The following is a 22,655-nucleotide window of genomic DNA, read 5'->3' as shown; positions in this document are numbered from 1 at the left end:
TGTGTGTGTGTGGTGGCCATCTACGATGAAGTAGGTCAAGGATACAAGTGTGTGTGTGTGTGTGTATGTGTGTATATATATATGTGTGCGTGTGTGAATGTCTGAAATCAATGTATAGCGGCCATCTACAGAAGATCCTAGACTTGTATCATATTCAGCAAATGTTTTTTGATGCTCTCTACTTACAGTACATGGGTCACCCAAATGTAAAGGTGGGAAGACATGTGGGTGGTACTCCAGCAAGACCAAATCACAGGTTTGATTAACAACCAGAGGGTGGGAAAATAGAGACATGACGAGGACATGTGGGAGGTTGCTCTACATTGAGGCCGTTTAGTCTGAGCTTCATCTGTAATTTGTGGATAACTGTGGTTATTGTCTAATACAGAAGTGGTCTTTCTTGTTTGAAAAGCAGAGGCCCAGTGTTGGTTTACTGTCAGCATGCAACAGGTACTGTGGCTTGGGTGAACTTTCCTGACAGGAGCAATGGTGTAAGATTAAACAATGCGCAACAGACACAGATTCAGGACAATTTATGTGGGGTATCTTTAGCCCTTTAACAGTGTGCAGTTTCTTTTGATGTCATTTGTACTATTTTGATTGTAATACCCAATCTGGCCACAGGGAGGAGAGGTAGGCCTGTCACGATACTCACAAAAGTGTCTATAGTAAGCTGACTGAGGCTGCCCTAATATACACACTGTGTGTGACCACTGTCATATGCACACACCTTCCTGCCTCAGAAAGGATACTCAAACTAGAAGCTTTATCTATTTTAATTATAAAAAAATGTCTATTGAAACAATAGATTATGACAACAATATGCACAAACCAAAATAATGAAATCCCTATGGTCACTTGTTCTGGAAGAACCATTTAAAAAATAAGCAATCAAGAAAATGTATAATTAAGCAATAAGGCACGAGGGTGTGTGGTATATGGCAAATATACCACGGCTAAGTGCTGTTCTTAGGTGCCTGGACACAGCCCTTAGCCGTGGTATATTGGCCATATACCACAAACCCCTGAGGTGCCTTATTGCTATTAGAAACTGGTTACCAATGTAATTAGAGCAGTAAAAATAAATGCTTTGTCATACCCGTGGTATACCACGGTTGTCAGCAAATCAGTTTTCAGGGCTCGAACCACCCAGTTTATAATGAAGAACATACTTCACAAAGACCAATCTCAATGAACATTCAAGAACAGGTTTTTCTTTTCTTTTCTAGACATCACATCGGATAAAGGGTGGCTTAATTTTGTGGATTTCATTTAGCACAAAAAGATGGTTGAAATTAGTTTTCACAGTTTCTTCAAATCCTTAACGTAAAACATAGAGAATCGTTTCAGGAATTTAACTCTTCCCTTTTAAATATGCAGGCTTTCCCTTTTAAATTGTCTTTTTCTTGCAAAGGTTTTCACTTAAAGATGTTAGCTCTTTGAACTGAGGATTCAATTCCATTTCTCTCCGTGTCGGTACGTTTTTCTTTAACTCATTGAGACACTGTTACTTTGTAATGTGAATCCTCAATGTGATATACAGTGTTCCTTTCCAGTCTTGAGATTTTGTCACCTTGGTTGGCCATCAGTAACTTCGATAACTCGGATTCACTCAAGCGTTTTCTCAATTGCAAGACCTCCAGAACATCACAACAGTTACGTTGTGCCTTCTACAAAGGTGCCATTTGAGCCGTCTTCTGAAAGCTGTAAGAAAATTGTTTATAAATATGCAAGCCTTCAGCAATGTAAAGCAAACGTCATAACATCTAATATACATACTTTGTGCAGTTTTTGCTCTTGGCCTCAAAGAATTTAACTTTTTTTTTTTTTAAATCATGCCCCGAAAACATCCATTTTGTTGCAGCGAAAAAAAATCGCTCGTCATCAACATTATGAAAATGTGTGTGGAAAACATAATGACAACATCGTGTTTATGGAGTCAATCTGAAACGGACTAAGGCTTGGATGATTCCAAAGCATGGAACCCAACGTGAGGGCCAGGTATAGACCTACAGTACAAGTTCACAATCAACTCACATACAGCAACTCATAGTTGTCATTGTTTTGTCAGTAATAAAACATAAGAGGTTTGGGGTAACCCACTAGTCCACAGAGCATGGTGTCCATTCTAGGACACACAATTTATGGTGACCATTTTAGGACACCTTCAGACCCCTAATCCTCATATAGGATCTTCCTTCTTAAGAGTTCTGATGGGACGGATCTGTAGTTTCTAGACAGACATCCATGGTAGAAAAAACAAAAGGCCCATTCAAGGTGTGACTGTTGCCTGAATCTAGAGGCTGGTCAGGGGTCAAGATTGAATGGAGGTGTGGTTTGTGGAGGAAAGTATGGTCTGAATCGTGTTCATTAGGGCACCCGTAACAAAACAAATTTCTTAGTGGAAAAATCCAGGTAGTCCCTTTCTGTCTCTGTTTTCTTCTGTTTTGGTGACTACTGAACACAACCCAGGTGTCAAAAGGTCACGTTGTCCTTTAACACCTCTCATTACTCTAGCCCCTCTCTATGCTCCATGCCCAGATCTCTCCTTCCTCCACCGCCAGATATACGTCTCCCTCCCTCGCTCTCTTCCTCCTCCTCATCTTCCTCTTCCTCCTCCATAACTTCCTCTTCCTCCTCCTCCTCCTCCTCCTCCTCTTCTTCCTCTGTGCCATCCATGGAGTCGTCGGTTCCACCCAGCATTGCTTGCTGCATGGCCAGGGTGGCTGAGTCAGAGGACAGGGGCTGGAGGCTGTCCAAGCCTAGGGGGTCTGTATGAGGAGAAGGAGAAGCAGGCAACGCAGGGTTTACACACTAAGAAACACACAAACTTGACATAACAGCCTCCGATAACTGCCTCCGATTCTATATCCTTCTCATCAAAGTGTGCACTCATTCACCCCCCTCCCCCTAGAATCATGATGACTCAACCATTCTTCAGCCAGAGTTTTGAAACAGACAAATAGACATTGACAGAGTGTTTGAATGGTTCAGTGACGTACTGTCAGCGTTGTTAGAGTGAGGTCCATGTGTCTGCAAGACGCCAGCAACAATGGAGTCTGGCCAGAAGCGCTGGGTTGGACGGTGTTGGGACTTCATCTTCTTAGCCTTGGGAGCTGGGTCTGGGTTACTGGCATCCAGCATGGGCTGGAGGATGCGCCTGCGAGCGTTGATAAACCTAGAGAGAGAGAAAGAGAGGGGGGGAGAGAGAGATGCAGGGGGGGGAGTGGGAATTGGAGAGGTAAAGGGAAAGAGACAGTGTGAGAGAAACATAGAGACAGACCTTTTTTTCTCTGTAAGAATGTTGTGCTCTATGATACTGAGAACATTTGTAGACCAGTAGATGGCGCCACTATGTTGTGAATCACCATCAGGTGATAAAGCATAGCACTGAAGTTTGAACTCATCAACATTCACTCTGAACATTCAACATTTCTATTGATTTCATCCATACTTTTAGCCAGCTGATTTTCATATCCTAGTGCATTTGCAGTAGTAGTATTACAATCTTACCAGTTGTTGACCTGTAATAAGGTCAGATTTGTTTGTCCTGCAATCTGTCTTTTCTCGTCCTCTGTTGGGTAGGGATGCTACACAAGGGATTGATTTAAGATATTTAGGATGCCATCAGTAAAGTTTAAGCAATTTCAATTAGTAGTTTTGTGAATGAAGAGTTCAAACCCTCTCCTCACCCCTAAACTCTCAACTTCCCTAAACCTTTGACCCATGCCCCAACACTTTGTATTCTCAGGCCTTGGCCAGAAACAATCCTTAGCCCCTAAATCTAATTCTTCATAGACTATCTGAGGGAGTGGAACTACCATATTGCTTATACCTATTCAATTAATTCATGGAGATATTCAATTCATTAATTCAGATCACTACAAGTGCCTACGGGGTAGAAGCTATGTGGGTTGTTTCTGGATGAGGCCTTCAGTCATACACAGCTACAACCCTGACATTATTAGCTCTAAACCCTTCACCCTGATTTTAACAATAACTTCCTCTATAGCTTAACCAAAGGAATAGGGATGAATATTAGCTCTGTTGCTACTGTAACTAATGTTGCTAGCTCACCATGAGATGCTGGAAGAGCCAGGAGCGCATGATGTTGGTGGCGTGCTTGGGCAGGACCCCTCTCTTGTTCTTGTGCTTCTTGTCATCACTGTCTAAGAGTGAAGCCAAGTCCAGGTTTACCTTGGATGGAAGAGAGGGATGGAGAGAGGGACGGGGTGTTATTGTTGCCACGGTAACAAAGAGACAGTGCCAATTATCCGTCTCTTTGGCAAGGGCAGAACCGCCCTCTTCACCATCGCCATAGCAACCGAATTTGAGTAATGATACTTAAAATAAAAGGCGAGAAAGGAACGTCGATTCACAACACCCTTGACTCAGAGAAATCTAGGAGGCCGGTTTGATCTAGCTGAAAGAACTATGATGGGAAATGTGCCTAAAAAACCTGGCAAACTGTGCAAAAACAAGAAAGTACAAGTAGATAGCTTGTAACAAAAACTTTGGCTTTGATAAGAGTTTTGTTCCAACTCCGTGGGTGGTTGAGAAAATTATGAAAAGGCACTTATTGAAGAAATCTCAGATTTTTGTTTTACAGTGTAGTTGGGTGGGAAGTACTCAGTGGCAATTAACTAGTTTAAACCATGTGCATGCACACACTGGCGTCAAGAAAACACAACATGCATGGGCGCGCATGCACACACACACACACACACACACACACACACACACAAAGACTAATGGTTCTCTATAGCTCAGTTAGTAGAGGATGGCACTTGCAATGCGTCTGCTAAATGGCTTACAAAATTTAAAAAAGGCATATACAGTGGCATGAGATCACTATGCATGAATTCCAAAATGTCTTTAACCTAATATTGTTCACCTCTGGTCCACACACAAAATACATATTTCCTATTTCCATTGGCACAAACAGTATCAAAGTGAGGATCCTTCATTCATATTTAACAACCCATTTGCAATGACTAAAACACTTTCGAGGCAAAAATACGAAGATTTAATCTGGACCACGAATAAATTGGCAGGACAAAATGCCTGAATAGATAAATAAATATACTCAGCTAAAAAATATTCTTAATAATTTCATGCAGGCATTGGAAAGTCATGAAAAAGGAATGGCTTCCAACTGATTCTGATATACAGTGCCTTCAGAAAGTATAAAAAGGATAAAAAGATTACATCGTAATTTTTTGTCAATGATCTACACAAAATATTATATTGTGATAGTGGAAGAAAACGTTGTTTTTTTTGTAAAAGAAAACATGAAAAATAAAACACATATTCAGTATCTTGATTAGATAAGTATTCAACCCCCTGAGTCAAAACATGTTAGAATCACATGCGAGTGTTTCTGGGTAAGTCTTTAAGAGCTTTGCACACCTGGATTGTACAATATTAGCACATTATTCTTTCAAAAATTCTGTCAAGTTAATTGTCGATCATTGTTAGACAGACATTAAGTATCCGTCTCCGTGCTTCTACACCTGCATTGCTTGCACTTTGAGATATCAGCTGATGTACGAAGGGCTATATAAATAAATTTGATTTGATTTGAAGTATTGTGATAAAATTTAGAGCTGATTTTAGTCAAACTGTAACTAGCCCAATCAGGAACATTAAATGTTGTCTTCGTAAGCAATTCCAATGTATATTTGGCTTGCGTTGTAGGTTATTGTCCTGTTGAAAGGTGAATTTTCTCCCAGTGTCTTTTGGAAAGCAGACTGAACCAGGTTTTCCTGTAGGATTGTGCTTAGCTCTAAACAGGTTATTTTCTATCATAGAAAACTCCCTTGTCAATGATAAAGAAACCCATAACATGATGCAACCATTTCTTTGCTACTTTTATTGCAGTTTAACTTAGTGGAATTAAAAATAATTTTGGGGGGGTTGTATCATTTGATTTACACAACATGCCTACCACTTTCAAGATGCAAAATATTTTTTCTCGTGAAACAAACTGTAACGTTCGTCGTTGGGAGAAAGAGAGGAGGAACAAGGTGCAGCGTGGTAAGTATTCATTATGCCTTTAGTTAATGAAAACGAATACTCAAACAAAACAACAAAATGGTAAATGAGAATGACACGAAACGAAACAGTCCTGTCTGGTGACATACACAAAGACAGAAAATAATCACCCACAAAACATAATAGAAAACAGACTACCTATATATGGTTCTCAATCAGGGACAACGATTGACAGCTGCCTCTGATTGAGAACCATACCAGGGCAAACACAGAAATAGCAAATCATAGAAAAACGAACATAGACAACCCACCCAACTCACGCCCTGACCATACTAAAACAAAGACATAACAAAAGAACTAAGGTCAGAACGTGACACAAACAAGAAATAAGACAAAAGAACAGAAAACTTGAGTGTGCATAAATACCCCTACCCCCCCCCCCCCCCCCCCAAAGTCAATACTTTGTAGAGACACCTTTTGCAGCAATTAAAGCTGCAAGTCGCTTAAGATATGTCTCTATAAGCTTGGCACATCTAGCCACTGGGATTTTGCCCATTCTTCAAGGCAAAACTGCTCCAGCTCCTTCAAGTTGGATGGGTTCCGCTGGAGACATTTAAATGTTTCCCTTTAAACCACTTGAGTGTTGCTTTAGCAGTATGCTTAGGGTCATTTTCCTGCTGGAAGGTGAACCTCGGTCCCAGTCTCAAGTCACTGCAAAACTGAAACAGGTTTTCCTCAACAATTTCCCAGTATTTAGCGCCATCCATCATTCCTTCAATTCTGACCAGTTACCCAGTCCCTGCCAATGAAAAACATCCCCACAGCATGATGCTGTCACCACCATGCTTCACTGTGGGGATGGTATTCTCGGGGTGATGAGAGGTGTTTGGTTTGCACCAGACAGAGCATTTTCCTTGATGGCCAAAAAGCTCAATTTTAGTCTAATTTGACCAGAGTACCTTCTTCCATATGTTTGGGGTGTCTCCCACATGCCATTTTGGTGAACACCAAATGTGTTTGTTTATTTTTTTCTCTAAGCAATGTTTTTTTTCTGGCCACTCTTCCGTGAAGCCCAGCTCTGTGGAGGGTATAGCTTAAAATAGTCCTATGGACAGATACTTCAATCTCCGCTGTGGAACTTTAAAGCTCCTTCGGGCTTATCTTTGGTCTCTTTGTTGCCTCTCTGATTGAAACCTGTTAAGGATATGGCAGACATACGCCCCCTTTGGAGAGATTGGGTACCCCTAGTAAACTGGAAAAAAAATCTGTCAAAAATTGCTAATATATGCAAATAAAAATTATTATTGGATAGAAAACACTCTAAAGATTCTAAAACCGTTGGAATTATGTCTGTAAGTATAGCAGAACTCACAGGGCAGGCATTCTTCCAAACTAGTTTTTGTGGCCATGAAAGTTGGAGCAACTTTGACGTCATGGACCCCACCCTTCCCAACCAGTTATGATTCTGGGGACACTTTCTATCTCTTCCGCTAGATGTCCTCTTTCAGTAGAGCTTTGAATCGTTCAAATCGCGCGAGAATTGACCCTATGGGAGTGAAATTAGTGCGTGCCACGAGAGAATAGGCTGTGCGTATGGGCGCGAATTGGTCCCAGCCATTCCTTTGTTCCAGCACTCAGGAGAAGGGCAGACGATGGCCGATTGAATTGAAGTTTGTTTTGCGTGTCTAAAACATCATAAAGCTTGCTTCTGCACTTAGTTTGACCTGTTTAGTCGACATATAATATGTAATTTTGAAGTTTTGATGCGCAACTTTTCCGAACCAGAGGACGTTTTGGGTGCATTTCAGCTGATGTTATTAGCAGTAGCTAATACAAAGACGCAAGACTTGAAACCAAACGATGTATTGGGTAAGTATGAAGCCTTCCAGAACATTCTGAACGAAGACCATCGAAGGTAAGGGAATATTTATGCTTAAATCTGTGTTTCTGTTGACTCCAACATTACGTAGAAATGTAGCTTGGAACTGAGCGCTGTCTCAGCATATGGAATAGTGTGCGATTTCTGTAACGTTAAAAATAAATCTAACACAGCGGTTGCATAAAGAAGCAGTGTATCTTTCTAACTATATGTAGAACATGTATATTTAGTCAAAGTTTATGATGTCTATTTACGTTATCTTGCCGCGCTACATAGATTTCCTGCGGGCATTTTTGAGTAATTTCTGAACGTGAACTCACTGTAAATGGACATTTATGGATATAAATGGCATATTATTGAAAAAAAATAAATGTACTGTGTAACATGTCATATTACTGTCATCTGATGAAGATTTTCAAAAGGTTAGTGAGCGATTTATTTTTTAATCCTGCGTTTGTTGATTGCATGTTTTGGCTATTCAAATGAGCTGTGTCTGGTGGTGGTTTTACATATATATGTGCTATGTTTTCGCCGTAAAACATTTTAGAAATCTGACTTGCTGGCTAGATGAACAAGGTGTTTATCTTTCATTTGAGCTATTGGACTTGTTAATGTGTGGAGGTTAAATATTTTTAAGAATATTTTTGCATTCCATGCGCCACCGTTTCAGCTGAACGTGGGAGGGTTGATCCCCAATTGGGAACCAGTATCGTAGACAGGTTAATGCCCTCCTTGCCTAGTCTGTGAGTTTTGGTGGGTGGCCCTCTTTTGGCAGGTTTGTTGTGGTGCCGTATTCTTTCCATTTTTTATGGATGTAATGGTGCTCCATAGGATGTTCAAAGTTGCTGATATTTTTTTATAACCCAACCCTGATTTGTACTTCTCCACAACTTTGTCCCTGACCTGTTTGGAGAGCTCCTTGGTCTTCATGGTGCCGCTTGCTTGGTGGTGCCCCTTGATTAGTGGTGTTGCAGACTCTGGGGCCTTTCAGAACAGGTGTATATGTACTGATATCAAGTGACAGATCATGTGACACTTAGATTGCACACAGGTGGACTTTATTTAACTGATTATGTGAGTTTTTTTATATTTGTATTCTGTACAGGCGTCCTTCTTTTCACACTGTCATTTAGGTTATTATTGTGAACTAACTACAATATTGCTGATCCATCCAAAGTTTTCTCATATCACAGACATTAAACTCAGTAACTGTTTTAAAGTCACCATTGGCCTTATGGTGAAATCTCTGAGCGGTTTCCTTCCTCTCCGGCAACTGAGTTAGGAAGGACGCCTGCAGTGACTGGGTGTATTGTTATACCATTCAAAGCGTAATGAATACATTCACCATACTCATAGGAATATTCAATGTGTGCTTCTTCTTTTTTTACCCATCTACAATAGGTACCATTCTTTGTGAGGCATTGGAGAATGTCACTGGTCTTGATGATTGAATCTGTGTTTGAAATTCACTGCTCAACTGAGGGACATTACAGATAACTGTATATGTGGGGTACAGAGATGATGTAGTCATGTTAACCACTATTATTGCACACAGATAGTCCATGCATTTTATGTGACTTGTTAAGCACATTTTTACTCCTGAACTTATTTAGGCTTGCCATAATAAAGGGGTTGAATACTTATTGACTCATGACATTTCAGCTATTCATTTTTAATTAATTTGTAAAAATGTATAAAAACATAATTCCACTTTGACATTATGGGGTATTGTGTGTCATGTGACAATTAAAAGAAAATGTCATTCATTTTAAATTCTGGCTGTAACACAACAAAATGTTGAAAAAGTCAAGTGGTGTGAATACTTTCTGAAGGCACTAGTTAAGGTTGATCCAAGATGGCGTAGCAGTAGGACGTATTGTCGTGTTGTGTCCCTTGTATATATCGTTTGTTTTCGTTTTTTTTTCTTCACATATCTTTAAAACTTTTTGCTGAACCTCAACTTCTTCTAAATACTCTCCTGCAACCCGCCTCACCCAACGTAGCTATTTTTCCTAAAGTATTTATATTTACTTCGGACCTTGGAACCCCTCAACTGAAGCTAGCCAACGAACTACCAGCTTCAGCAAAACATTGCTAGCGGTCTTCAGCTAACCGGTCATCAGCTAACCTTTAGCTCGGAAAGCTCTCGCCAGTTCGAACAACGCGACTCTAACCAGAGCATAACGGACCTATTTATTATTTATTTTATTTTTCATCCCCGGATTCCCATCGCAAACGGAACATTTTGAGCTCCTGGGCTACAATATCCAGACCCACGACCGGTCCATCGATGTCACTGCATGAAGAGGAATAAACAGATACCCCCATCGCGACGTCCCCAAAGGCTAACTCTCTAGCCCTTGCTATCTCCTTGCTTGCAAATTCGGCCTGCTAACTGCTAGCTTGTTTAGCCCGGTCCGCTAACTGCTACCGTGTTTAGCACCGTCTACTAACTGTTAGCTTGTTAGCACAGGCCTGCTAACCGTCTGAATCGCCGCGTCCCAAACACTCACTGAACCCATATTTACTTTCTACCCCTTTTCGATTTTTAATTTGTTTATACCTTCCGGTAACCTGCCTCACCCAATGTGATACGGAACCGCTATTATCTTTACATTTTTAGAACACACTCAAGAACCTCCAGAAGCTAACCAGCTAACTGGCTACAAGCTATTTGGTCATTGTTAGTTTTCTAACCTGGATAACACTCGCCAGTCCAGCTTCCCTGCCCCATCCACCGCTGCCCCTTGGACACTGATCACTTGGCTACATAGCTGATGCATGCTGGACTGTCCATTAATCACGGTAATCCATTCTGCTTGTTTATGTTTTATCTGTCGGCCCCAGCCGCACTTAGGCTCTGTGTGTAGTTAATCCGACCCTCTCTGCCTAATCAATCGCCATTCTACCTGCTGTTGTTGTGCTAGCTGATTAGCTGTTGTCTCACCTACTGTTTTAGCTAGCTCTCCCAATTCAACACCTGTGATTACTGTATGCCTCGCTGTATGTCTTTCTCAAATGTCAATATGCCTTGTATACTGTTGTGCAGGTTAGTTATCATTGTTTTAGTTTACAATGGAGCCCCTAGTTCCACTCTTTATACCCCTGTTACCTCCTTTGTCCCACCCCCCACACATGCGGTGACCTCACCCATTACAACCAGCATGTCCAGAGATACAACCTCTCTCATCATCACCCAGTGCCTGGGCTTACCTCCGCTGTACCCGCACCCCACCATACCCCTGTTTGCGCATTATGCCCTGAATATATTCTACCATGCCCAGAAACCTGCTCCTCTTATTCTCTGTCCCCAACGCCCTAGGCGACCAGTTTTGATAGCCTTCAGCCGCACCCTCATACTACTCCTTCTCTGTTCCGCGGGTGATGTGGAGGTAAACCCAGGCCCTGCATGTCCCCAGGCACCCTCATTTGTTGACTTCTGTGATCGAAAAAGCCTTGGTTTCATGCATGTCAACATCAGAAGCCTCCTCCCTAAGTTTGTCTTACTCACTGCTCTAGCACACTCTGCTAACCCTGATGTCCTTGCCGTGTCTGAATCCTGGCTCAGGAAGGCCACCAAAAATTCTGAGATTTCCATACCCAACTATAACATCTTCCGTCAAGATAGAACTGCCAAAGGAGGAGGAGTTGCAGTCTACTGCAGAGATAGCCTGCAAAGTAATGTCATACTTTCCAGGTCCATACCCAAACAGTTCGAACTACTAATTTTGAAAATTACTCTCTCCAGAAATAAGTCTCTCACTGTTGCCGCCTGCTACCGACCCCCCTCAGCTCCCAGCTGTGCCCTGGACACCATTTGTGAATTGATCGCCCCCCATCTAGCTTCAGAGTTTGTTCTGTTAGGTGACCTAAACTGGGATATGCTTAACACCCCGGCAGTCCTACAATCTAAGCTAGATGCCCTCAATCTCACTCAAATCATCAAGGAACCCACCAGGTACAACCCTAACTCTGTAAACAAGGGCACCCTCATTGACGTCATCCTGACCAACTGGCCCTCCAAATACACCTCCGCTGTCTTCAACCAGGATCTCAGCGATCACTGCCTCATTGCCTGTATCCGCTATGGAGCCGCAGTCAAACGACCACCCCTCATCACTGTCAAACGCTCCCTAAAACACTTCTGTGAGCAGGCCTTTCTAATCGACCTGGCCCGGGTATCCTGGAAGGACATTGACCTCATCCCGTCAGTTGAGGATGCCTGGTCTTTCTTTAAAAGTAACTTCCTCACCATTTTAGATAAGCATGCTCCGTTCAAAAAATGCAGAACTAAGAACAGATATAGCCCCTGGTTCACTCCAGACCTGACTGCCCTCGACCAGCACAAAAACATCCTGTGGCGGACTGCACTAACATCGAACAGTCCCCGCGATATGCAACTGTTCAGGGAAGTCAGGAACCAATACACACAGTCAGTCAGGAAAGCTAAAGCCAACTTCTTCAGGCAGAAGTTTGCATCTTGTAGCTCCAACTCCAAAAAGTTCTGGGACACTGTGAAGTCCATGGAGAACAAGAGCACCTCCTCCCAGCTGCCCACTGCACTGAGGCTAGGTAACACGGTCACCACCGATAAATCCATGATTATCGAAAACTTCAACAAGCATTTCTCAACGGCTGGCCATGCCTTCCGCCTGGCTACTCCAACCTCGTCCAACAGCTCCCCCCCCCCCCGCAGCTACTCGCCCAAGCCTCTCCAGGTTCTCCTTTACCCAAATCCAGATAGCAGATGTTCTGAAAGAGCTGCAAAACCTGGACCCGTACAAATCAGCTGGGCTTGACAATCTGGACCCTCTATTCCTGAAACTATCCGCCGCCATTGTCGCAACCCCTATTACCAGCCTGTTCAACCTCTCTTTCATATCGTCTGAGATCCCCAAGGATTGGAAAGCTGCCGCAGTCATCCCCCTCTTCAAAGGGGGCGACACCCTGGACCCAAACTGTTACAGACCAATATCCATCCTGCCCTGCCTATCTAAGGTCTTCGAAAGCCAAGTCAACAAACAGATCACCGACCATCTTGAATCCCACCGTACCTTCTCCGCTGTGCAATCTGGTTTCCGAGCCGGTCACGGGTGTACCTCAGCCACGCTCAAGGTACTAAACGATATCATAACCGCCATCGATAAAAGACAGTACTGTGCAGCCGTCTTCATAGACCTTGCCAAGGCTTTCGACTCTGTCAATCACCGTATTCTTATCGGCAGACTCAGTAGCCTCGGTTTTTCGGATGACTGCCTTGCCTGGTTCACCAATTACTTTGCAGACAGAGTTCAGTGTGTCAAATCGGAGGGCATGCTGTCCGGTCCTCTGGCAGTCTCTATGGGGGTGCCACAGGGTTCAATTCTCGGGCCGACTCTTTTCTCTGTATATATCAATGATGTTTCTCATGCTGCGGGCGATTCCCTGATCCACCTCTACGCAGACGACACCATTCTATATACTTCCGGCCCGTCCTTGGACACTGTGCTATCTAACCTCCAAACGAGCTTCAATGCCATACAGCACTCCTTCCGTGGCCTCCAACTGCTCTTAAACGCTAGTAAAACCAAATGCATGCTTTTCAACCGTTCGCTGCCTGCACCCGCACGCCTGACTAGCATCACCACCCTGGATGGTTCCGACCTGGAATATGTGGACATCTATAAGTACCTAGGTGTCTGGCTAGACTCTAAACTCTCCTTCCAGACCCATATCAAACATCTCCAATCGAAAATCAAATCAAGAGTCGGCTTTCTATTCCGCAACAAAGCCTCCTTCACTCACGCCGCCAAACTTACCCTAGTAAAACTGACTATCCTACCGATCCTCGACTTCGGCGATGTCATCTACAAAATTGCTTCCAACACTCTACTCAGCAAACTGGATGCAGTTTATCACAGTGCCATCCGTTTTGTCACTAAAGCACCTTATACCACCCACCACTGCGACTTGTATGCTCTAGTCGGCTGGCCCTCGCTACATATTCGTCGCCAGACCCACTGGCTCCAGGTCATCTACAAGTCCATGCTAGGTAAAGCTCCGCCTTATCTCAGTTCACTGGTTACGATGGCAACACCCATCCGTAGCACGCGCTCCAGCAGGTGTATCTCACTGATCATCCCTAAAGCCAACACCTCATTTGGCCGCCTTTCGTTCCAGTTCTCTGCTGCCTGTGATTGGAACGAATTGCAAAAATCGCTGAAGTTGGAGACTTTTATCTCCCTCACCAACTTCAAACATCTGCTATCTGAGCAGCTAACCGATCGCTGCAGCTGTACATAGTCTATTGGTAAATAGCCCACCCATTTTCACCTACCTCATCCCCATACTGTTTTTATTTATTTATTTTTCTGCTCTTTTGCACACCAATATCTCTACCTGTACATAACCTTCTGATCATTTATCACTCCAGTGTTAATCTGCATAATTGTAATTATTTGCCTACCTTCTCATGCCTTTTGCACACAATGTATATATAGACTTTCCTTTTTTCTACTGTGTTATTGACTTGTTAATTGTTTACTCCATGTGTAACTCTGTGTTGTCTGTTCACACTGCTATGCCTTATCTTGGCCAGGTCGCAGTTGCAAATGAGAACTTGTTCTCAACTAGCCTACCTGGTTAAATAAAGGTGAAATAAAAAAAAAATAAAAATAAAACTGTAAATATATGAAACACACACACACACACACACACACACACAGCATAAAATAAGCCTTATTACAGGTGCAGCTGGGGTGTCACGTGGAAATCCCTCCCCCTATCCCCCTCGGCCCTGGGAATTTGTGTTCCGGAAAAGCGGGGTTGAATTAATTGGCGGCACCAAGCTGGGGTATCATTACCGGGAGCTTGTCGGTGATGTAGCTACGGGGCTGCACTCTATTCCCAGACCACGTGTAGAGTGCCGCCTCGGCTGGGTCCTGGGTATTCACTGAGGCCGCCACTGTCTGTCAAACACAGAATTACCTGCCTGGCTGACACTGTGGCTTTCTAATACGCCTGCAGAGCAGAGCACCCCACAGTCTACTCCGTAGGCGAGCATACGGGTGGTCTGACAGTCTGACTCAAATATTGACCACCTATGTGAGGTTCTTCAGGGCATGGGGATTGTAGGAGTTTAAAGGGACATGCACTCGCAAACTCTGACATTTAGAGCTTTCTTTGCAGGTGTGTTGGACTTCAAATTAAAATAATCAAGTCCCTTGGGTGGCAGGGTAGCCTAGTGGTTAGAGCGTTGGACTAGTAACCGGAAACTTGCAAGTTCAAACCCCCGAGCTGACAAGGTACAAATCTGTTGTTCTGCCCCTGAACAGGCAGTTAACCCACTGTTCCTAGGCCGTCATTGAAAATAAGAATTTGTTCTTAACTGACTTGCCTAGTTAAATAAAGGTACAATTGTACAAACATTCTGTCAATGAGGAAATGTTAGCACATAGGCTAAAGGCTGAAATGTTAGCATAACCTGGGAATGGCAATGTCTGTCCCACAACAGTGATACCTTGCAAAAACAGTGTGCTGAAATGTCATAAGCTTACCAATGATACGTTAGCTTTTACACTATTACTCTAATATTCATTTCACACATTTCTAACTATCGTAACATGTTCACTTGATAACAGCTAATGGCAAGCACAAACAATGATATGCATGACAGTGAGAGTATTTGGAGTTGTTAGACATTATCCATCTCTACATCTTATGGCAGAAGAGGCAGGTAAATGCTAGAAGAGCAGCTGACGGCCTCACCTGTGAATTCTGGATCTGGATGGTCCCCTGGGAGAGTCCCTGGGTTAACACCTGCCCTTGCGACGTCACCATGGCAACCGGCTGATACAAGGTGCCACCTGAGGGGATAATTTGCGGTCATAAGAGTCGAGTGGCTTCTTCTTCTGTGAAAAGCAGTCGGCCTTGCACCATTTCGGCTCGAGAGCTCTATTATCTAACCCTACCAAAACAATAACAACAACAACAACATGTAAACAAGTAAGGCAAAAGCACATCGGTGCGAATGAAGCACGAAAAGAAAAGCTGTATTCTTTCATGAGTTGTTCTTTTGCTACTAATTAGCACTAATTTCGATTCTCTAATCACGGGTATTAATTTGAGCTTTGAATGTCTTACGATCAAAGAGAAAGATGGAATGAGATTATTATTCTGAGTTGAAAGGGATTTCTGGAGGGCAGGGGTAACATTTCGCTGTACATAATAACAAGAAACCCAGCCACACTTTTGAGTGATATACACTACATTACCAAATGTATGTGGACACCTGCTCGTTGAATATCTCATTCCAAAATCATGGGCATTAATATGGAGTTGGTCCCCCTTTGCTGCTATGACAGCCTCCACTCTTCTGGGAAGGATTTCCACTAGATGTTGGAACATTTCTGCAGGGATTTGCTTCCATTCATCCACAAGAGCATCAGTGAGGTCGGGCACTGATGTAGGGTGATTAGGCCTGGCTGGCAGTCGGCGTTCCAAATCATCCCAAAGGTGTTTGATGTGGTTGAGGTCAGGGCTCTGTGCAGGCCAGTCAAGGTCTTCCACACCGATCTTGACAAACCATTTCTGTATGTACCTCGCTTTGTGCTCAGGGGCAGTGTCATGCTGAAACAGGAAAGATCCATCCCAAACTGTTTCCACAAAGTTGGAAGCACAGAATTGTCTAGAATGTCAATATATGCTGTAGCGTTAAGATTTCCCTTCACTGGAACTAAGGGGCCTAGTCCGAACCATGAAAAATAGCCCCAGACCATTATTCCTCCTCCACCAACCTTTACAGTTGGCACTTTACATTGGGGAATGTAGTGTTCTCCTGGCATCTGCCAAACCCAGATTAGTCCGTTGGACTGCCAGATGGTAAAACGTGATTCATCACTCCAGAGAACACGTTTTCACTGCTCCAACGCATTTCCGAGTCCAATGGGGGCGATCTTTACACCACACAAGCCGATGCTTGGCATTGTGCATAGTGATCTTAGGCTTGTGTGCAGCTGCTAGGCCTTGGAAATCCCTTTCATGAAGCTTCCGACGAACAGCTCTTGTGCTGACTTTGATTCCACAGGCAGTTTGGAACACAGTAGCGAGTGTTGCAACCTAGGACAGACAATTTTTATGTGCTTCAGCACTCGGCAGTCCTGTTCTGTGAGCTTGTGTTGCCTACCACTTCACGGCTGAGACATTGTTTCTCCTAAAAGTTTCCACTTCAGAATAACAGCACTTACTGGGGCAGCTCTATCAGAGGAGACATTTTACGAACTGACTTGTTGGAAAGTTGTCATCTAATGACGATGCCACGTTGAAAGTCACTGAGCTCTTCAGTACGTGTGTCACGCCCTGGCCATAGAGAGGCTTTTTATTCTCTATTATGGTTAGGCTAGGGTGTGACTAGGGTGGGCATTCTATGTCATTTTTTCTATGTTTTTTATTTCTATGTCTTGGCCTGGTATGGTTCTCAATCAGGGACAGCTGTCTATCGTTGTGTCTGATTGAGAACCATACTTAGGTACCCCTTTCCCCCACCTGTTTTGTGGGAAGTTAACTTTGTAGTTGTTCAGGGCACATAGCCCAAAGCTTCACAGTTGTTTTTTTGTTCTTCGTTTTGTCGGCGTCATTTTTAAATAAAGTTCAAATGTACGCTTACCATGCTGCACCTTGGTCCTCACCTCATTCCAACGACAATTGTGACAACGAGTCATTCTACTGCCAATGTTAGTCTATGGAGATTGCATGGCTATGTGCCCAATTTTTAAAACTTGTCAGCAACGGGTGTGGCAAATTTGGAGGGGTGTCCACATACTTCTGTATATATAGTGTAGTACACCTTCATTAACACAAAATGTATTTCCATAATTATATGTCAACAGCCTCCATTTGACGTAGGATATGATGTGACCTACCAGCAAGCAGTTGCTGAAATAATAATAGATAAATACTTAATGCAAAACATTGTGTCTAAACCTTCTCTCACCCTAATGTTGTTTAAATTTTAAATGTTGTGCATGCAGGGTGGAACATTTTGTACAATTTGTACATACACTGCAATTGTTTCTGCCTATGTCACTACAATGTAGAGGTATAAAGGACACTTGTTGTATGATGTAATACCAGGGAAGATGAGGTACCCATAGAACTGGGAAGGTGGAAAGGCTTCTCACCTGACACCACCTGGGAGTTGATGGTAGTCATGGCAATGTTACCCTGTTGCAGGGTCCCGGTGGGCATCATGATGCCCGAGGAGTTGACGGAGCTGGAGACAGATGTCATGGACGGAGAGGATGTCTGGAGGAGGTCCTGGTGAGGTCAGAGGTCATAGGAAGAGAAGGAACCAGTAGGGGGGTTGAGAAGGGCTGTTCAGGATGTACATACGACTAATACAATTTGAAACTTGAAACATGAAAGTACTGAACGTTGCGGATAAAAATGCCATGAACAGAGCTGATGATTCCTTAGTGCTACATGTAGGAGACATATCTGTTCTTCAAAATGTATTTCTATCCAAACGTTACATAATGTATTAGACAAATTAATACAGCTCAGATGTTTGGACACAAGTATGATGGTCTTTCAGAAAAACACTATAACATAAAAAAAGTATGTGCATGCGTGCACCAGTGTGCATATGTGTAAGTGTCCGCCTTACCTGCTGCAGGCTGAGCGAGGTGTGCGAGGGCGAGTAGGGCCCGCCCAGGTCATTGCGAAGCAGGTTGTCGCTGTGCATCTTGGTCTTGAGGCAGGTGATGTAGCGGTTGCAGAAGTCCTTGCAGAGCTCGTTGACCTTCTCCAGCTCCAGAAGGTGGATCCTCAGCACCTGGATGGCCTTCACCATCTCGGGAGGGAGAGAGAGAGAGAAGAATATATGCAAGCTCAATGATTGGGGAAGGAAGGATGCTACATGCTAGCCTGAATGCTAGTCTAGATTGGCTCAATTTGAGCTAGCTCTATTGTTGATTTCTCCAATTTCAGAAAGGTGTAACCTTAGCAGACCTATGTTCAAATGCATTTGTATTTGAGTATCTCATAAAAAATATATATTTTTGGTGTGTATTGAGTATTTACAAATACACAGCCAAAAACATGTACTTTTATTTTAGTATTTGAATGGTTATTTGATAAATTGTATTTAAGAGAATTTTCAAATACATACTTCAAATACTATTTTCAAATATCTGGATAAATGCATGGGAGTGTATATGAGGCAGTGTATTTGAATTGTTCAAATACCCTCCAAACGTATTTCCAAATACATTAACATTTTCAACTTCTTGTCTTTTCAAATAAAAATATATCTGAACACTTATTTCAAATGTATGTGAAAGTATTTGAGATATTTGAAATACTATTTGAACCCAGGACTGAACCTGGTCACCTGGACGGCCTTCACCATCTGAGAAGAGAGAGGCAAAGCCAGCAGGCTCAATGACTAGGGAAGAAGGCTACATGCTAGCCTGAATGCTATGCTCGCTCAACATTGGTTAGCTCAATGGTTGCCTTCTCCAGTTTGAACCAAAGGTAAATAATAATATTGTTTCTGGACAGCCCCCTCATGTGCCTTACAAATGATGTGCTAGCCCTAGTCAGTCTCTGAACGTTCTAAGATAGCCCTTGACATAACACCTGCTAATCCATGAGCCCTCTCAAAATCCTTCACTATGATCCAAACTTTGTCCTTTTTCCAACCAGGCTTCTCCTCCCAGTGCTCACTCCCTCAAAGTCAGCACTCAAGGGCACCAGAATGGGGCGGAAAAGTGCTTGGCCAAGGAGGAGATAAATCTGCCAATTACTGCCGCTTGTTTAATCGGGAGCCAAGTGCCATCTCGGCCAGTCAGCTTCAGCATTACTGTCCTGTGGAAGAGTTAGTGTGTGCCAGGGCCAGTCCGCGGCCGGCACCTCGTAAAGCACACAGATGCGGGGTTAATTGACTGCCGCACCACTTGTCGGCCGAGTACCCCCATAATGATGAGAGCCGACCTTCCATCTCTCTCTCTCCCCAGCCACCTTCCCTATTTCTCCTAATTTCTAATTACTGCTAGCTGTCATGGAAGGGTGGGAGGGAAAGATCATGAGGGGGGAGAGTGGGAAAGGGGAAAAGAGAGAGAACGGCTGAATATAAATACATTTTAGAGAGACAAAGGAGATGGAAGGGAAAGGGGTAGATGTGTCTGCATGAGAGAGAGAGAGAGAGAGAGAGAGAGAGAGAGAGAGAGAGAGAGCGAGAGAGCGCTAATTGATAGTCTAGAATAGAGAACCATGTACATGTAGGAAATAAGACAACTTGATATGAGTGGGAAATAAAACGGGGCGTATGTGAAAGGGATATGTAATGACTGCCTCCACCAGTAGAGGAAGCAAGTCATCCTCAACATTAGTAAGCTATGTTAAACTATTGAGATACTTCTTCAACCTGAGGAAGCCGTTAGGACTATTGAGGTGCCTCCTCAATGAAGAAGTCATCCTAGACTATTGAGATACTTCAAAGCCACATTAGACTGTTGAGATGCCCCCCAGGCAGGGTACTAACCAGGTTGTCCAGGTCGGGGTCCTCGCTGAAGAATGGCTTGTGGTCCTGCTCCTGCTGATGCACAAAGTTCTCGATGTCCACATCGAAGCTGGCAGAGGTGATGCACTCAGAGCCCTGGGTGGCCTGCTCACACTTCTCAAACAGCAGGGCCAGCAGTGGGAATAGGGGATGTCTGGAAGGATAGGAGAATACAGGAAGTAGTTAGACTTTATAACTGCTCTAGCTGTATCTTGATTGCCATATAAGAAGTAGTTCCAGGTGCAAATAATTTTTTTAAAACTCTGTTTGAGAAGAGGAAATGTTGTTTGTTATGGATACTGCTCTCGCTGTATCGGTATTTGTGGTATGTGTATCATGTTTACAGTCTGAGGTCGACAATGCTCCTTTTAAATGCAATGTTCCTGAGTTCTCTGAAACCACATCCACAGTAAAGGCTCAACTCCGAAATTACCATTAAATGGGAAGACTGAAGTTTGAAGTGTTGTTGTGCATTGTGTTCGTGATACAGTATTGTTGTACTGCAACAATGCTCTATGTCTTGCACCCAGGAAGCGCATAAGCAAGTTAACTTGATTGTTAACTCCACTGACAAATGCAACAGACAAAGCAAACAGTACGACACTGAGATGATCTACTGCACACCCAGTCGCCAAGCTCAGTAAAGGTGCAGGAGTAATCCGCTGGGCACACACTGGTTGAATAAACGTTGTCAATGAAATGACGTGGAACCAACGTGGAATAAACGTTGAATTGATGTCTGTGCCAAGTGGGAAATGCATATGATTGAGTGAAAACGGAGCCTCCACACACTTCAATCAGATGCAATTAAAACGCTGAAATTGCATCTGATTGAAGTGCACGCAAACTCCTTTTTCACCTCCTGACAAGCAAAACAAAATAATGAACAAACTGTTTGACGCAACCTCATATCACTGTGTTATCAATAGTTTGGATTAGTGTTGCAAAAGTCCAAAAAATCTTGCTTATTCCCTTCTGATTCTGTAAATCTTCAAACCATGAATTCTGAAAACCTGGGGCTTTTTGGGAGAGTTCTTGGAATTTCACAACCCTAGTTTGGGATAGTTTTTTCATATTCCCTAGGACATTTAGTTCTGGTATGAATCAATATGAAGATGACGTTAAGTAGTGATGACATGGTCCATTGCGATAACAGTGAATGTCACCTACATTGTTACCATCTGTCTTTTATGGCCAATGTCACAAAGGTCAGACCACTCAGTAATATGGTTCAATGATCCATCTGCAAATCCCCCTCTGTTTAATATAGTAGCTCCAACTTCTGCAACTCAGGCAATAATGCCTGTTCAATGTTAATGAGAGAATATACAGTATATCAATGAGTATCAATGTTTTGTCAGTTGGACAAAGTTTATGGATACTTGTGTAGAATTAACTGGACAAGACTAAAACAGAGAACAATAGCAAATCAAATAGAATAGAAGATAAAAACATCTTAATCACTCCTTAATAATCATACAAATGCCAGGAAAAAACCTTTGAAAAACTATTCAAACACTAAGAAGCACGTCATCAAGCACACTATAGTACCAATAACCTTTATAGCTTTGCGTATTTCATGTTGTAAAACCCAAAATAGCAGAGGCACCTCATAACATGAAACAACATGACAATTAATTAAAATCTCCCCAAAAAACATGACCTCCCTGCATCCGTCTCTGTACTAAAGTGGTGTGCGTGTGTTTGTGTGCGTTGGTCTGTGCCTACGTGTAAGCATGCATACATCCATCCATCTGCGAACGTGCACGCGTGTGTGTGTGTGTATATGTGGCGTGAGAGAATAGGTAGGTAGGGGGGAAGTGGGCATGCAGCACACAGGGCTACTCTAGGATGCTGGGAGAGTGGGCCCCTGCTCTGGCTCTAACCCATGGCTCGCAGCCTTTAATAGCCCACTATATTAGACTCTAATCTGCCTGATCCCAATTTAATGCGGCTCCCTCGGCCAGACGTGAGACGAATACTAAACAGGCGGCCATGCGCAGAGCGCTGAGCTGCAGTCCCCCCCGGCCTCATTCACCAGGCGTGTGAGAGAGAGAGAGAGAGAGAGAGAGAGAGAGAGAGAGGGGGGGGTTCGCTTTAAGTGCCAACTACTTCCTCCCTCTGAAACCGCACACAGAGGAAGGGGATGAAGGAAAGAGAAGATAGAGGATAGGAGTGGAGGGGGGGGGCAAGGGAGAGGGGCTGGCTGCAAAGGGGTAATATGTTCATCGTGGCTTGTTTTTC

The 22,655-nt window shown here is 43.3% G+C and overlaps 1 protein-coding gene across 3 annotated transcripts in view; it reads right to left on the bottom strand.

Moving 5' to 3' along the window:
* Positions 1-758: 758 nt before the first annotated feature.
* The window catches only part of LOC110537627 (homeobox protein PKNOX2), a 93,977-nt gene continuing 72,080 nt past the window's right edge, over positions 759-22,655 (bottom strand). For 2 of the 3 annotated variants that reach the window (XM_021623811.2, XM_021623812.2), the window contains exons 5-13: positions 20,394-20,565; positions 18,516-18,701; positions 18,031-18,166; positions 15,620-15,717; positions 14,716-14,820; positions 4,078-4,197; positions 3,514-3,590; positions 3,003-3,178; positions 759-2,771 (exon numbers count right to left, since the gene is read on the bottom strand). In XM_021623811.2, the coding sequence (XP_021479486.2) occupies positions 2,509-2,771; positions 3,003-3,178; positions 3,514-3,590; positions 4,078-4,197; positions 14,716-14,820; positions 15,620-15,717; positions 18,031-18,166; positions 18,516-18,701; positions 20,394-20,565 (1,333 nt within the window). In that variant the 3' untranslated portion in view covers positions 759-2,508. The remainder of the gene's footprint in view (positions 2,772-3,002; positions 3,179-3,513; positions 3,591-4,077; positions 4,198-14,715; positions 14,821-15,619; positions 15,718-18,030; positions 18,167-18,515; positions 18,702-20,393; positions 20,566-22,655) is intronic. The other variant, XM_021623813.2, reaches the window with a different exon arrangement.

Source organism: Oncorhynchus mykiss, chromosome 12, assembly GCF_013265735.2.
Source record: "Oncorhynchus mykiss isolate Arlee chromosome 12, USDA_OmykA_1.1, whole genome shotgun sequence".
NCBI classification, from domain to species: Eukaryota; Metazoa; Chordata; class Actinopteri; order Salmoniformes; family Salmonidae; genus Oncorhynchus; species Oncorhynchus mykiss.
The sequence above is the reverse complement of the archived record's forward strand: the minus strand, read 5'-3'. Positions and strand labels throughout refer to the sequence as shown.